General features: G+C 41.2%; 1 protein-coding gene across 16 annotated transcripts in view; it reads left to right on the forward strand.

The window, feature by feature from the left end:
* LOC123507565 (broad-complex core protein-like) overlaps positions 1-15,979 on the forward strand; it is a 64,103-nt gene that overhangs the window by 9,302 nt on the left and 38,822 nt on the right. For 5 of the 16 annotated variants that reach the window (XM_045260497.1, XM_045260496.1, XM_045260495.1 and 2 more), the window contains exons 2-7: positions 301-505; positions 737-952; positions 1,420-2,182; positions 2,477-2,536; positions 12,255-12,296; positions 15,434-15,834. In XM_045260497.1, coding sequence (XP_045116432.1) covers positions 311-505; positions 737-952; positions 1,420-2,182; positions 2,477-2,536; positions 12,255-12,296; positions 15,434-15,816 — 1,659 coding nt within the window. In that variant the 5' untranslated portion in view covers positions 301-310 and the 3' untranslated portion in view covers positions 15,817-15,834. The remainder of the gene's footprint in view (positions 1-300; positions 506-736; positions 953-1,419; positions 2,183-2,476; positions 2,537-12,254; positions 12,297-15,433; positions 15,835-15,979) is intronic. The other 11 variants (XM_045260502.1, XM_045260508.1, XM_045260506.1 and 8 more) reach the window with 3 other exon arrangements.

A 15,979-nucleotide genomic window follows, 5' to 3' on the forward strand; every position in this document is an offset into this window, starting at 1 on the left:
GACTGATGTGAGGAGTGTCAAGCAGTTTGTTGCCTTGGGAATGAATGAGGGTTTAGGTTTAGTTTAAGTTTTGAATTGAAAGTATTGGTGTCTCAGAACTATAGTCATCCAGTGTACTCGTACTGTTTGTTGCCTGGGTAGTGAATGAAGATTAGGTTAAGGTCTTTGGAATAGGAAAACTCTTACATATGGAATTATTCTTGTAAATTTTCTTTCATGTTTGTTTCTCTTGATGTAAACTTTCACTGATCCAATTTTCTCTCTCCCTCTCTCTGCATCTCGCCTGCTGTGGACCAACAGTAAGCAGCACATGATCGCCATGGGTAGTGACCAACACTTTTGCCTGCGGTGGAACAATTTTCACAGCAACATTGCCACATCGTTCGAGCACCTCCGTGACCATGAGGACTTTGTGGACGTGACGCTGGCATGTGAGGGACGCAGCTTAAAGGCACACAAGGTGGTGCTCTCAGCCTGCTCCCCATATTTCAGAAACTTGCTCAAGGTTAGTGTTACTGCCTCATTAAGGTTTAGGGGACATTTTCTTACGCTTTCAAGCAGATCCTGGTAATACTTATATAGATGAGATCCAATGATTTCATAAGCAAGATTGTATGCGATAAAGTTTGCAGTAGAAGTGATATAGCTTTTTTATTACCTGAAGGAAGTGTTGCCTGCCACAAGCACAAAGGCACACACATGAAGTGTCGCTAATGAAACTATCCTTCCTTTGCAGCAAAATCCATGCCAGCATCCAATAATAATCCTGAGAGATGTTGCATATGTGGACATGTCAGCGTTGCTCAGCTTCGTGTACCAGGGGGAGGTGTACGTGTCTCAAGACCGACTCACCACCTTCCTCCGCACAGCTGAGCTGCTCCACATCAAAGGACTGACTGAGCAGAACCAACAACAACCACACCTTGCAACCCACCAGCTGCACAGAGATCAGGTGAGACACACACCCCATGCTGGAGTAAGCTTAGCCCACCAGCATGCTTCTCCTGTTAGTGATGTCCTGCACAACACTATTCATTCATCAGGTTCTCCATGGCTACTGTTTGTTCTGGCAGAACAACTCAAGTTGATCAGAGAACACTTACGCCATTGCATTATTTATGAATAAATTTTTTTTCCTTTTTTTTTTATCTCTATTCTTTTACCTATGGGTGTTTGATAATGTCTTTTTTATACTTTTTATCTTGTAATCAGTCAAATAACCCATACATAGTCACTTTTTATGTAGGTAGTAGATAACATTGTCTCTATTGTATGGCAGAGTTTGTGTACTATTGGCAACTTGTTTAGAGTGTGTTGTGGCATCCTTGATAGATGATAACTCAGTTCAGTGCAAAATATTACTTACATTAGGGAAATGAACAAATACAAGATGATAATGATGTGTGTTTTGTTTTGCAGGGAGGGTTGGTAAACAAGGTGGTGAGCAGCCTTGGGGCCATAGCAGTCCAAGGCCCCACATCACCCCACCTGAGGTCCACCCCCTCCCCCACCAGCCACGTGTTGCAGCAGCCGTCCCACATTTCACCACCACCCAAAAAGCGCCGACCAGCCAGCAGTCCAACTCTCAGTTTGCCAGTTTCCACCGCAACTCCTTCTACCCCACCCCGCTCAGAGGTGCCCCCGGCTCGTGCAGAACTGAGCCCACACCTGGAGGGTTCTACTCTAGCCGCAGCTCTCACCAAGCCCCTCAACCCCTCTGTTCAGCGAGGGGACGTTGCGCCGCGCAGCTCACAACTCCCGCCTTCCGTACAGCTGCCCCCACCTCCCTTGTTAGCAGCGCCCCACCCCGCCCCAGATGTGCCAAACGTCAAGCAGGAAGATGAAGGGGAGGGAGCCGTGGGAGAGGAAGACAACCGCATGCCAGAGGCTGTCAACCTTGTAACGGAAGGTTCCATCCTGAGGCAGCGGATCCAGGGCTACCAGGGGAGCTGCGAGGCACCCGTGTCTCTCCCCCCTCCTCCCACCAGCAGTGGCAGCACACGCCCCTCCCTGCACCCACCTCCCACTGTCAAGGACGACTCTCTCAGCGACGACACCACTTTAGGGGGGGAGGCTGGGGGAGAGATGGGAGAAGCGGATGAGAAGAAGGAGGCTTTAGCCAGTCCACCACCCATGGTGATCAGACCACCACTCATGGGGCTTCTTCCCAGGGATGCTGCAGGTAATTACCACCTTCACTTCCACCTATACCTTATTGGAATACTCTCATTCTTCCACCTCAATGTGCATCCTAGTTACTAGTTTGTGTCAGAAAATTAATGCAGCAATTCCTAACATTTCCAGAGTCTTCTTTCACATCTTCTTTCATAGTTCATTAAATGCTGCAAATGTTAGCACTGAGTACATTCACTACTTGCATTTGAAAATTATCCTGTGACTTGTGGTATCTTTTGAAATAGCATGTCAGTGTTTGGGTGGTAGACATGAAGTACATTGCCTGTTCCGCTTGTTTCAGGGTTATATGCGGGTCCAGGAACATCAGGGTCTATAGGTCAGCAACATGAATCTTCTCAAGGTAAGTAACAAAATTTTTCTTGTTTTATGTGTACCGCTACAGTGATGGGGTGTGGACACTTTTGTGTATGTGGCAGCATGCTTCATCAGCCTTCAACTTGTGTTTTGAATATTGCTCTTCAGCTAGAATTTTGAGAGAAAACACATACTGTGGAGGGTAACGTCTGCATTTGAACAACTAGCAACGGGAAGAAATGACTGGAATGCTGCACTCCTGCTAATCTGTAGGGGGAAATGTGATATTAATGGTTGTGGTTTTGCCAGTGGGAAGTGTTATATCACTTCTGTCATGTCCTTACCATTGCCAGGCACCTGTGATGTGTGCTGTGAAGATGAAGTATGATGTATTTGGTTGTGATGGGAAGTGGCAGGATTGCTCTTCTGTTTCCATACTGAGAGCCCTCATAGAAGTGGCCTGTTGACTATTTGAAATCCCTATAAAGGGAGTGGTGGATATTTTTGGTCCTGTTTGTGGAGAGAGTGTTGGGTCCTCTGCCATTGCTACTCTTACAAAGGGATGGTGCCTAGATCTAGTTGTCTGTATGGTTCGTGCTGAAAAATGTCTGGTACACAGGGCATTGATAAAAACCTCAGTGCATTGCACCAGTTGTTATCAAGTTAAAGAAGGCTATGAAGGAGTGGTTTATAGTTAAGTTTATTGAATCTTTTCAATGAGTGCATTTGGAGCTGCTGACTTTGCAGTTTACTGATTTACTGAGTCCTGTTTGAGTATCTCTTCTGAGATGTAGTGAGCAGTGTGGTAAATTTAATAATTCAAGATAGGTTTGAACAATTCCTGTGCTTTGCTGCTTGCTTGTGTTGATGCACCATTTTAGAACAGGTGTAAGGAATGGTCATGAATTGCTGGGCCAGGAACACAAACAAGATGCTTAAGGTGAGGTGACTACAAAGATGTTTGCTTTTTGATATTTGTGTCCACTCTGTAGTGAAGTGTTTAGGTCTTGTCTTGTAATCCTTTGTGATCTGATGGTTACAGTCATTTCATGCAAGTGTCATATTGGTCCCCAGCAGACTTTTCATGAGACTTCTCACGGCATTCTTTGTTTTGTAGCTTCTATGGGTTTGTTTAGTATAAGTGGAGGGTAAGAGTGAAAACAATACTTATCCTTTTTATTTATGGCATCATTGGAGTGGTTTTGAAGTGAATTTGGTGGCAGTGAGACTTGGGGGAAATGTTTTTGTGTTTTGTGTTGTAGATGTGCCAACATTTCTTCTTTTCAAGGAAGTTTTATGTTTGGTAAAGTTTTCAGTGAAGTTTGTGTTGTCATAGTTGAATTTTGGAGATGTTAGTGATTTTACAAAATAAAACAAATAATTTTGAAATTCTGGAAATTGAAATGTTAAATTTTGTATTACATGTTCACATTTTCTGATATATTACAAAGTGTGTTCCACCTTGATGTGTGTACAAACAAGGCAAAGATCTGATCATCTGTAAATGTGATTGTTAACAGTTCATGCGTAACTAAAGAATTGTTTCCAGTGTTCTGTCTTTGGAGGCACTGCAGGGGTCAAGTAGCCACTTAGCTGAGAGTACTTACTGTAGGAGAGAGCTAGTGACAATAAGATGCAAGGTGACTTGGCAAGCATTCTGTAGAGAGGTGTGTTCTGTCTGTCTTACCAATCTGGAAGTTCAGCTCATTAGTACAGGTGTAGTTTTGTTTGCCTTCAGAGGACCCAAGATGATGCCTTTGCACTGTAATGCTTTAAGAATTGAATCCTTACCATATGAATGAAAAATTATCTCATACAGCTATCAAAATGCACTATTAAGTCACTCTTCATTGTGAGTCCAGTGTATTGTGATGAACAGTCATTGTGTGAATTGTAAGCAAATGTCAAGACTATAATATATGACACTGATTCTTGCATGGTATTTGCCAATTTGAACAAGCCACTGTGATACTTCCCTGTCATCTTGCCTTGACCACATTCATGGACTAAGAGGAATCACAGAAGATTTTGAAAATTTACGCTGCAAATGAATATATATCATACATGCTGTAAGATGGTATGGTGCTTTCCCTTCACTGTGCTGATGTTCATGAGAAGCAGAAAGACTTGAGGAGCTTGGGTGCAACGCTCTCCATCTGGCTGACTGTTGCAAGGCACACAGGCATTGCCAGGCATTTCCAGCTTCAGATCTGGACTTACACTTGTTGCTGAGTATTGTTATTGTTCCTGGTCTGAGTGGGGCTTCAGGGTGAACTCTGTGTAACCTGCATACAAAGGAAAGTGGGAGGAACTTGTCATATCTGTTAATATCATTTGTCATGTTTTGTATTATCTTCAGCTGGAGAATTTACTCTAAGGTAATTACTGTGTCCTGTGCCAGTGCTCTTGAGCACTTAATAGCTGACTGCCCTCTACAAAGTTAAGTGACTAAAGAAATGAGATATTTGCTACTTGAGTTTTTTTTTTTTTTTTTTTTTTTTTTTTTTTTTTTAGTGCTTCTGTCATATACCAGTGCTTGGCAAGAAAGTATTTCCTGGTCTCTTGTAGAAAGCAAGTGCGCGCACACACACACACTGTAAGGTGAAAACGTCCACTGTTGTGTGGGGAGAGTCACTATCTGCACATAGGGTTACCAGTTTTGTCTGTGGTGTAATGCCCTTGGCCTATATTCATGAATCAGTCCTGGTGAGTCTTACCTATGAAACTTGTTGTAGAAAGGACTAAATGGCACATTCTTATCATAAACTGTACTGTCAGTCATAAGTCCATGAGGGACTTATGACATATGAACCCCATAACATATCCAGCTCACCATTTATTTAACCAGATAGGATGTACTGAATGAACTTAATGACATGAAACTCATCAGAAGGTATTGTTTTGATCGTACAGATATTCCCTTTGTCACCAATCTAGTGAAGGAAGCCTGACAGGGTGACACAGAAAGGAGAAATCCACTTATCCCCCAAATTAATGTGATCAGTACACCTAGATATCTTGCTGCAGGGGAAGTGTAGTTGTGCAGTAGTGATGGCCTTGTGGATTGTCTTGTATAAGAGCCATCCTTACCATGAACACATTGTGTGTGGTTTTTTATGAGATCACATCCACTCTATTTAGAAGATTGAATTACACTTTTATCCATTGTGTTTCTTCTCAAAAAAGGAAAGAAAATATTTTTAGAAATTATTATATGGTATTGCATTGTTTTTCAATATTTGAAGTGAAGTAAGTGCTACACATTGCTGACAGCTATGATAGACAGATCGGTTAAAGTCATAACTTATTACGTATGAATTACTTTTGATGGATGTTCTAAGTTATGGTAAGAATCTCATAACTATGACAAATGTCAACTTTTGAAGAATACTACTCTGGATGCCAACATAGGCACAAAGTAAACAGACTGTTGATGTTGATGTGCACAGCTTGGAATGTGACCACCACTTAAGAAAGGTGTGTGTGTGTATTTACCTAGTTGTATTGTACAGGGTTCGAGTGGGGCTCATAGTGTCCTGTCTCCATGTCTCCATTTATCCAATTTTTCTTTAAAGTTGTGCACATTATGTGCTGTAACAACTTCATTACTCTGCATTCCACTTTTTCACCATTCTATGTGGAAAACTGTATTTTTCAATATCCTTCACATACTACCTCATCCTGATCTTTACATGTCCTCTTGTCCTATCTTCTGTCACCAGCACTAGAACTTCCTTGTCTATCTTTTCAATGCCATTGACTATCTTGTACTACATTGTTATTACGTCTCTTCGTTCTCTTCTATCTTGTAAGGTTGCCAGTCCCATTTCCTTCAGCCGTTCTTCATATGTTAGGTCCTTTAGTTCCGGCACCATCTTTGTAGGGGTTCAGATTTTCTTGTATAATTACTCCCAGATCTTTTTCCTCTTTAGTCTGCATTATTTGTTCCTCTCCCATCAGATAATTCCATACCAGTCTTCTCTTGCTCTTTCCTAGTTCCATTATGTGACATTTCTTGACATTGAACTCCAATTTCCACTTCTTACTCCACTCATAGATTTTGTTTACATCTTCCTGTAACAACAAACAGTCCTGGGTTTTGATTACTCTTAGCAGCTTAGCATCATCAAATAAATTAATATAACTTTACTTCAATGTGAATGTCATTTACATAAATCTGGAACACAATGTTGGCTAACACTGACCCTTGTGGCACTCCACTTTGTGTGTGTGTGTGTGTGTGTGTGTGTCACATCCATAAAGAAAAAAATATATGTATATTGGTTATTTTTTTTCTCTGGCTATTAGAATTAGTGTTTTATTTTTATTTTTATTTTTTAACAATTTATGCTACAATTTAGCTTCTTTGTTTACTTGTTGGGAGAAAGTGGATATGATTATGCTCTCTACTGGAAGGAAAGGTATGATTTTTTTTTTTTATTTATTTATTTATTTTTTTTTTATTTTTATTTTTTTTTTTATTTATTTATTTATTTATTTATTTATTTTTTTTTTTTTTTTATGTAAGGGGGACTGGCTGAGGGCTGAGAAAATTAGGGAGGGAAAAAAAAAACAGAAGCAGACTGGGAGGGTGTCTCACTTCAGGTTATTATCTAAAGCTTTGAATGGTGTTATGTTTACTGTAAATTTTGATTCCATTTGGATGAAAATATGGGATGGATGGACTGACAAACAAGTCTGGCTCTAGTGTTTCAGTAATGGTGCGTAGCAGTGTGTTGGTGTTAAGGTAATGGAGAGTGTGCTGCTTGCTATGCTGTGTAGACAGAAAATATGCAGGTTTAGGATGAGACCATGCACTATGTGAAGACTCACTCACATGCCACAACCATATTGCCTTGTTCACCCTTGGAAATTAAAAGCTCTTGGAGCTCAACAAATTTTTCAGTAGGGATTATTGGTCAGTTTTATGTCCTGTGGTGGTTTCATTGCTGAAGCAGACTGAGTGCTGAGAGCATTATACATTCATTTTATATCCATATTTTCCTCCAGTACAACACAGGTTTTAATTGCTTGAATTGTGTTCATCATATCATGGCTTCTCATAGTTTAGCTAAATGTCTACCTAACACTGTATAGCTTCTTAGTTGCATGGAACACTTCTGGAATTTGAGGTAAAGTGGTTTGACAGAGGATAGTATTACTTAATTGAGGTCAGAAGTTTTCAGTGCATGAAAATATGGTGTGCTTATTGGCATCAAGAAGCAAATTGTTATACTGTGCTATACAGTGTTAGAGAAAGATTTTAAATATTTACAGTGGGAAGAATTGTAGATGCAGAGATGAAATCAGTTCAGCTGGGATGGCTTGTAATGGACAAACAGCCAATAGAGAAGAGTTGATAAACTGGGGGAGACTTTTGTCCTACATTGGTTTCATAGAGGCTGATGATGATGTCAAGTATTTGGCTAAATACTCTGGATCATATTTGAGATAAGATGTCTACATACATTCACCTGTGTTGTCTCATTTCTTTAGCTCCAGATCTCTAGTGAGACTGGTGATGCATCCATGAGTACCAAAGTGATGAGTGTGTTAAAAAAGTTGCGTGCTTCATGGTGGTGGGAGTGGCTGAGGTGAGGAGGAGGTATGCTTGCAGCAAGACTCACCTGTCACACTGAGGATGAGCAATTTGTGATGCTCTTGTAATACTTGAGATGTTTTACTGATTGAAATATAGCCCATTAGGGAGGGAAGGAAGAATAGCTGTGGAAGGGTTGAATTGAGTGTCTGGTATATGTCATGATAAAAGCTGTTTCATAAAAGTATCTCTTGTAAATATAGTTATGTTTTGTCAAGTAAGTGAAGAGTCTAGAGTGATTGATGTCATTCTTATATTGCATATAATTCAGCATGTACGTACTCTTGTTAGGATGATGGCAGAGGTGGTGTTGGTTGTGGCTACAATGCTCTCACTGGTGATTATCTGTACTCTGGAGCCATGACAGCCCATTGTACACATCACACATGTGTGTTGTGACTTCTTTATGAGTACCTTCTTGCCTTGATGAATGAGATGACCAAGCTTGGAGTGTGCACCATGCTAGAAGTGCCCTATATCCAGGAGCCCTCACTGTGTGCATTTATCCTAACTTCCAAGCAAGTAGTGATGACACTTACTGCACTACTGTATTTGAGCTACTTCTGAGAGGTAGCTTGGTGTGTGTTTATTTACCTAGTTGTAGTTTTACAGGGCCAATTGTTACGTTCACCGGTTAAATGGGTAAGATTGGCATCGGGGAGCCGGTGAACAATAACAATAAAAAAAAAACATTGCAGGTTCAACTGGTGAGGATATGCAAAGGGGGCACTTAAAAAGCTATTTAATAACCCAATAATGAAATTGACATACACATATACATATAACACATAAATGAATATAAAGAACCCAACTTAATACCTAACAATAATACTAATCCTATATGGAGGCAATGTGGAAAAACACGGGACGAGGGGAAGTGATACTTATGAGGTGTCGCAGTGGTGAAGTGCTGGGTGAGGTGGATCCCACGGTAGTCCAAGAGGTGTTGTGTTCACTGGTTGAGTCCTTGACCTTGACTGACTTCCAGAAAGCTGGGAGCTTGCTTAACACTTCTGCTTGAGTCGAATGGGCCTGCATGAATTCAACTTCGGGACAGTAGCGGGGCTTCATGAGACGGTGACGTGGAGGGTTCATGAGACGGTGGCGTGGAAGGTTCATGAGACGGTGACGTGGAATGGGAGGTGGAGAGGTGGCGAATGAGGTAGCAAGCGTGTGGCCCCATCTCCATATCTACACTTATCCAATTTTTCTTTAAAACTATGCACACTCGTGTGTGTGTGTGTGTGTGTGTAATAATAATAATAATAATGATAATATTAATAATACGGTTTATTAGTAATTGCAATACATACATACTGAAAATATACATATGGGGATTGAGGGAGACTTAAGATTAGAACCTTAACTTAGCTGTTTATGGCTCGCACTGTGTTGGTAACAGTCAGTCCTCGGGGCTTTAAGTGGAGTGACCATGTTTGTGTGACGTGTGGCATAGGTTGGCTGGGATGCGTTGGGAGGGGGAGGAGGTGTCATAGCCGTGGGTGGCACAGCAGGCCTCTTCCCAGCCTGAGAAGGGCCACTCGGTGTCTGGTAGCCAATGTTTGGTGTGTGTGTGTGTGTGTGTTTATCTATTTGTATGTACCTATTTGTGTATTACAGGGCCCGAACTAAGCTCTCTGTGTCCTGTCTCCTTGTCCATTCCTGTCATATCTCTTTCATCTGATTGACACACACCGCGTCAACGACATCACTGCTCAGTTTATTCCACTTATCAATGCTACGATGCGGGAAACTGTATTTTCTCACAGTCATTTAGACAGATGTCCTTTATTAGCTTTTTTCCATGTCCTCGGAGATGATTACTTGTGGTCACCTTTATCAACTCTCTGTCCAGTATGTCAATCTTGTTCACCAATTTATACATAGTTATCATGTCTCCTCTTGTTCTTCTCTCTTCTAATGTGGTCAGCCCCAGCTTCCTCAGTCTTTCCTCATAGTCTAACTCCCTGAGTCCTGGTACCATCCTTGTTGCCAGCCTCTGTACCCTTTCCACCTTCTTCACATTTTTCTTCATATGCAGTGACCAGACACATGCTGCATATTCTAACTGGGGTCTTATTAAGGTACATAATATCTTCTTCATCATTCCTTCATCTAGGTAGTGGAATGCAAGGCCAATATTTTGAAGCATGTTATATGTTTTCCAAAAAATCTTGTTAATGTGTTTCTCCGGTGACAAAGTGTTTTGCACGGTTACTCCTAAGTCTTTCTCCTCATTGGTCTCTTTAATTTTCTCATCACCCAGCCTGTAATCCCTGTTTGGTCTGTATCTACTTCTTCCCATTTTCATAACATGGGTCTTGTCTATATTAAATTCCATCTGCCACTCCTTACTCCACTCATATATTTTATCAAGATCTTCCTGTAACTTGTTACAATCTTCCACATTCTTTACTCTCCTCATAATTTTAGTATCGTCCGCAAACATGTTCATGTAACTGTCAATTCCTACTGGCATATCATTAACATAAATCAAAAACATGATGGGACCCAGCACTGACCCTTGTGGAACTCCACTGGTTACCTTCTTCCACTCGGACTTCCTTCCTCTCACCACTGTTCTCATTTCTCTTCCCATTAAGTAATTTTCCATCCATTTTGCTAGTTTATCATTTACTCCTCCAATCATCTTTAGTTTCCACATCAGTCTATTGTGTGGTACTTTATCAAAGGCCTTTCTCAAGTCCAGGTAGATAGCATCCACCCATCCCTCTCTATGTTGTAGTATGTCAGTCACTCTTGAATAAAAACATAATAAATTAAATGTAACTGTCAATTCCTACTGGCATATCATTAACATAAATCAGAAACATGATGGGACCCAGCACTGACCCTTGTGGAACTCCACTGGTTACCTTCTTCCACTCGGACTTCCTTCCTCTCACCACTGTTCTCATTTCTCTTCCCATTAAGTAATTTTCCATCCATTTTGCTAGTTTATCATTTACTCCTCCAATCATCTTTAGTTTCCACATCAGTCTATTGTGTGGTACTTTATCAAAGGCCTTTCTCAAGTCCAGGTAGATAGCATCCACCCATCCCTCTCTATGTTGTAGTATGTCAGTCACTCTTGAATAAAAACATAATAAATTGAATACGCACGATCTTCCTTTTCTGAAACCAAACTGCCTTTCACTGTGTGTGTGTGTGTGTGTGTGTGTGTGTGTGTGTGTGTGTGTGTGTGTGTGTGGTCCCGTCTCCATATCTACACTTATCCAATCTTACTTTAAAAGTATGCACACTCGTTGCAGACACTACTTCTTCATTTAAACTGTTCCACGTCTCAATACATCTTTGCGGGAAACTATATTTTTTAACATCTCTCAGACATCTTCATTTTCTCAGCTTTTTACTATGCGATCTTGTGCTTCGAATGTCATATTCTGTGTGTGTGTGTGTGTGTGTGTGTGTGTGTGTGTGTGTGTGTGTGTGTGTGTGAGACTCAATCCAGTAGATGACCCCTCAGATTTGTTGGTATGCTGCAGTTATCTTTTGTGAAGGTTTTGGGGATATAATGTGTTCCTGTCATATTCCCTCTTGGCATAAATTCCTAGGTTATCTAGTCACTTCTGAGGTGGCCTGCTGCAGGTCATGACCAAATCCTTGTGCCCCTCCCCCCTCCTGCTCCTTGTGTGCCAGGATGTCATTAGCTGTGGTGTGAAGTGACAGCTTGGTGTGAAGACTTTTGACTCAGACATTGACATGTCTAAACCCAACTATCCTTGTTGCTTGGGTTTGTTGTGGTCACAGTTGTGCCAACATATTTTGCAGTAGTCATCCTCTGAAGTTCCTAAGCTGCTGGTGTGTGGAAGGCCATCTTGGCCACCTCTTAGGGTTACATGGTGTATTGATATTGATTAAGGAATGATTGATTGATTGGATATATTTAGAAACTTCTTTCACTCCCTTCAAAATGTTATCACCTCCAACCTTAAAAAGTAATTTAGTGAAATTTACTCTTATTAGATTTAAGAAGTGCCATGTAAAGTAATACACAACAAAGTTTGATGAAACACTCTCTTTGCTTATCCCTTGAAAAACTTTCATTAAAAGATTAAAAGATCAAATAACAAGAGGTAGGGAGGCTGGGAGCGTTGGCTTTGGATACTTTCCTGATCTGGTGGTTCCTCATCTGTTTGTGCAGAACCACGTAATGGCAGCATGGGGGAGACCTACGCAGGAGTGGGTGAGTGTTGCTTCAGCTTGTTACACTCTTACATAGTGGAGCGTACACACCTACTGTTCTCTCTCTCTCTCTCTCTCTCTCTCTCTCTCTCTCTCTCTCTCTCTCTCTCTCTCTCTCTCTCTCTCTCTCTCTCTCTCTCTCTCTCTCTCTCTCTCTCTCTCTCTCTCTCTCTCTCTCTGGTTAGAAAATAGAAGTGAATTTATCTCTCTCTCTCTCTCTCTCTCTCTCTCTCTCTCTCTCTCTCTCTCTCTCTCTCTCTCTCTCTCTCTCTCTCTCTCTCTCTCTCTCTCTCTCTCTCTCTCTCTCTCTCTCTCTCTCTCTAACAAGCCAGAGCTAGTAGCAGACCAGTGCAGGTTCTAAGTGTGATTTAGTGTGTGGCATCGTAGTACCACCACTTGGGTTTGTCAGAAAGCTGTTGGTCCCAGACAAGGTGGTGTTTGGTGCATCACTCTCATTGCTTCCATGTCACTCTTGTGTTCTTTGCTCTCTTCTCGTTACTTGCATGTTCAAGGAAAGCAATTGGAGGACCTGCCAATTATTGGTGTGTGCCAAGAATAATCGTTAAGTTGCCTGTCACTTTTTATTTCTTTCTTTGCATAAAAGGAAACTGACCATGAGTTGTCAAATCTGAAATAAAATATTTGCTTTGTTATCATTCCCAAAAAATATAATAGGAATAGTATTGTAACTGTGTTGGTCAGTTTAGTTTTAGAGACGTTTCAATGCTGTGCTCACACGACCAGATATCCAACACTTGCTGCATATGTCGTGTGTGTGTGTGTTTTTTTTTTTTTTTTTTTTTTTTTTTTTATGGCACATGACATCCATTTTCTATGACTACAAGTTTACTGGGAGAAATGCATCATAATTGTCATACAGTGTACTTTGATGAGCTGAAATCCTGTGGGATGTATCTCAACTCCTGTGATATAGAAGAGGAGTTGACTTGAGTTATCCTGTGTCTAGTTTCCACAGTAATATTATGCTCACATAATGCAGCCGTTGCCCGTCAAATTCTAGGATGATTTACAAAGCATACTAATGTATAGACTCATGCTGGTCATGACATTGTTAATAGCAAGTCTGTTTCATGGAGCAAACTGAAACTGCATTTCAGTTTAGTTAATGCAGAGGTTTGGAGTGGAAGTGTGTCAGTGATCAGTGGCTATTGACTGTGCTTAGGGATGTAAAGAGATGTGTGTGGCATAAAGCCTCACTACTCCCTCCCATACATATACATGTGCAATGTTTACTTAGGTTTTGTTTTTCAAATTATATTTCATTAATATAATTTTTTTTTATGCACATTTTATATGCAAAGGAATGTAGTTAGTAGTTGTCATTTTAACTCATTTCACATTCTGAGATAGTACAGCTGCTATTCTGAGTGAATGAACACAGCTAATAAAGTGTTGAAAGTAGTGTGGTGTCCATTTTGTGACATAAGGCAATGGTTGGAAAGCTTGACCTTGGAACTGGCTGTGGTTCATGTGAATTTTGGCAGGTTGAGATTTCCTCCACTTGGCTGTGTAAGAAGTGAAACTGGTGACACACCTTGGTCTGGCTGATTTAGTCCCTTACTAGTCCTGAGAACTGGGACAAAATACTCAGCCTTATTAAAACCGTGTGGATACAAAGAGTGTTGACTTTGCGGAAGATGAAGCAAGGTGGTGACTTTGTTAAGTATTTCTTAGGTGTAGGCAAAGCTTCATGAAGCCATTTTAATGTTGGTTTGTTTTGTGAAAAGCATACCATATCGTGATTCATACAAACGTATAACATAACTTTTCCCTGATCAGTAGCACCACTTTTTTGGATGCATAATGGAAATGAAAAAAAGTTATTACATTGATGCTACTACACACACACACACACACACACACACACACACACACACACACACACACACACACACACACACACACACACACATGTGTGTGTTTGTTGATACATGAACTGTGTGTTTTATCTGAGTTTAGATGTGGTATGTTGCGTTCAGACTTAATCTTTGTTATTGTGTGGTGTGGGATTGTGATAGGGCTGGGGTGGGGCATCTTATGGGCACCGGTAGGATGGTGGTTGTTTCTTGGTGCGTTGTTTGCAGCGCAGTGTTTGGTTGTTGGATTGTGTCATGTCCTGAGCTGCATGGGTCACCTAGACTCCTTGTCATGGCTGGTGTATTTGAACTCCCAGGAACATTGATTTCCTGTCTCTGGTATTTTATTAAATGGCTGTTGCAGGAAGGAAGGCAAATTCTGTGGCATTAGGAGAAGGAGGCATGTACTACTAAGAAGGAAAACTCATGGACTTTGCTGCATTCTTGTGGCTGTGACCTACTTTGCTACTTATTTTTTTGCCATTTCAAGGGAAAACGTCAAGAGATTATAAAAGAAGTGAACATAGAATAGAAACATGTAATAAACTGCTGGTATTCCTTGTTAAATTTGCTAAGGGAGAATATTGTACTTTTAAGGGAAATGTGTACCTTGTAAGGATTTATTTATGGCCTTGCATGTGTAGACACTTTGCCTCAATTGTATCAGTACATGTTGATACTTCTGTAGCTTGGTTGACACTTAGGACTTTTTTTCTTTTTATTTGTTATACTTGACTGAACTGCATAAGCACACATGAAGGTAACTGTAACTCTAGTAGTGTTTTTTTGTTGTTGTTTTCTTGACAGTTTGTGTTGTTGGTCAATGAGCTTATGCAGTAATGTCTGTCTTGACAAGTAGCATCTTCATTTCTTTCATTCCTACAGTGTCAAAAGGACCAACTTGTCTCCTTTGTATTTATTAGTGATTATTGACTGAAATATGCATTAACAGTTTGAAGAAGGTACCAGATGCAGCATGCATACATTTTTTATATAGTATGTGTACTTTTGACCTTCCATGTATGCACTGATGCATACATGTCTATTAAAGGTATTCTTCAAAAACTGTATCACAACTCTCAAGAAAATAACTAGTGTATTCAAATTGCTCCATACCTTAAGATGGGCCACAGTAAGCTGAAGCAACTCTGAAGAGCACTGAAGTGATCTCAGAACAAGCAGTGAGCACTTGGCTGAGTGGGGGCATTTGGCAACAGCACACTAAGCTCCCAGGTTAATGCCATATTTTGCTCTGTTCCAGATGCCCCCGCTCGCCAAAGGTGGCGCTGCATGCAACCCCGCCTCTGTCCGTTTTGCTGGAAAACATTCAGTAACTCGTTTAACCTGAAACAACACATTGTGAACGTGCACACTGTAGGGGAGGGGATTGAGTGTGAGTTGTGCCACAAGGTGGTCAAGAACAAGTGGTACTTGCGCAAGCATCACGTGACCGCCCACGGGGCCCCCCTGCGCCGCTCCAAGGGCCCAGCCGAGGCCAAAACTGGCAAGGCGTTGGCCAACCAGCTGCCGGCCAGTGATCTTCCAAAGGACGTGGCCTTGCCGCTCACTCCTACTCCCCACCAGGTGGACACTTCCCAGCCTCAAGAGGTCTTCACTAAGAAACAAATGGACCGCATGTGCTGAATTCTCCGAGTCCATCTAGTATGTCCTGCAGCTGGTGGAGTGTTGGGAGTGTTTACGTGGTGGCTGATTAACTGAGTCACAGTCAGACGAGAAGATGTCTTAGTAGTGGAAAAATGTCCTGTCAGTTGATTGGTTAATATGGCTAACATAGAGCACGGCAACA

Source organism: Portunus trituberculatus, chromosome 22, assembly GCF_017591435.1.
Source record: "Portunus trituberculatus isolate SZX2019 chromosome 22, ASM1759143v1, whole genome shotgun sequence".
In the NCBI taxonomy this organism is placed as follows: Eukaryota; Metazoa; Arthropoda; class Malacostraca; order Decapoda; family Portunidae; genus Portunus; species Portunus trituberculatus.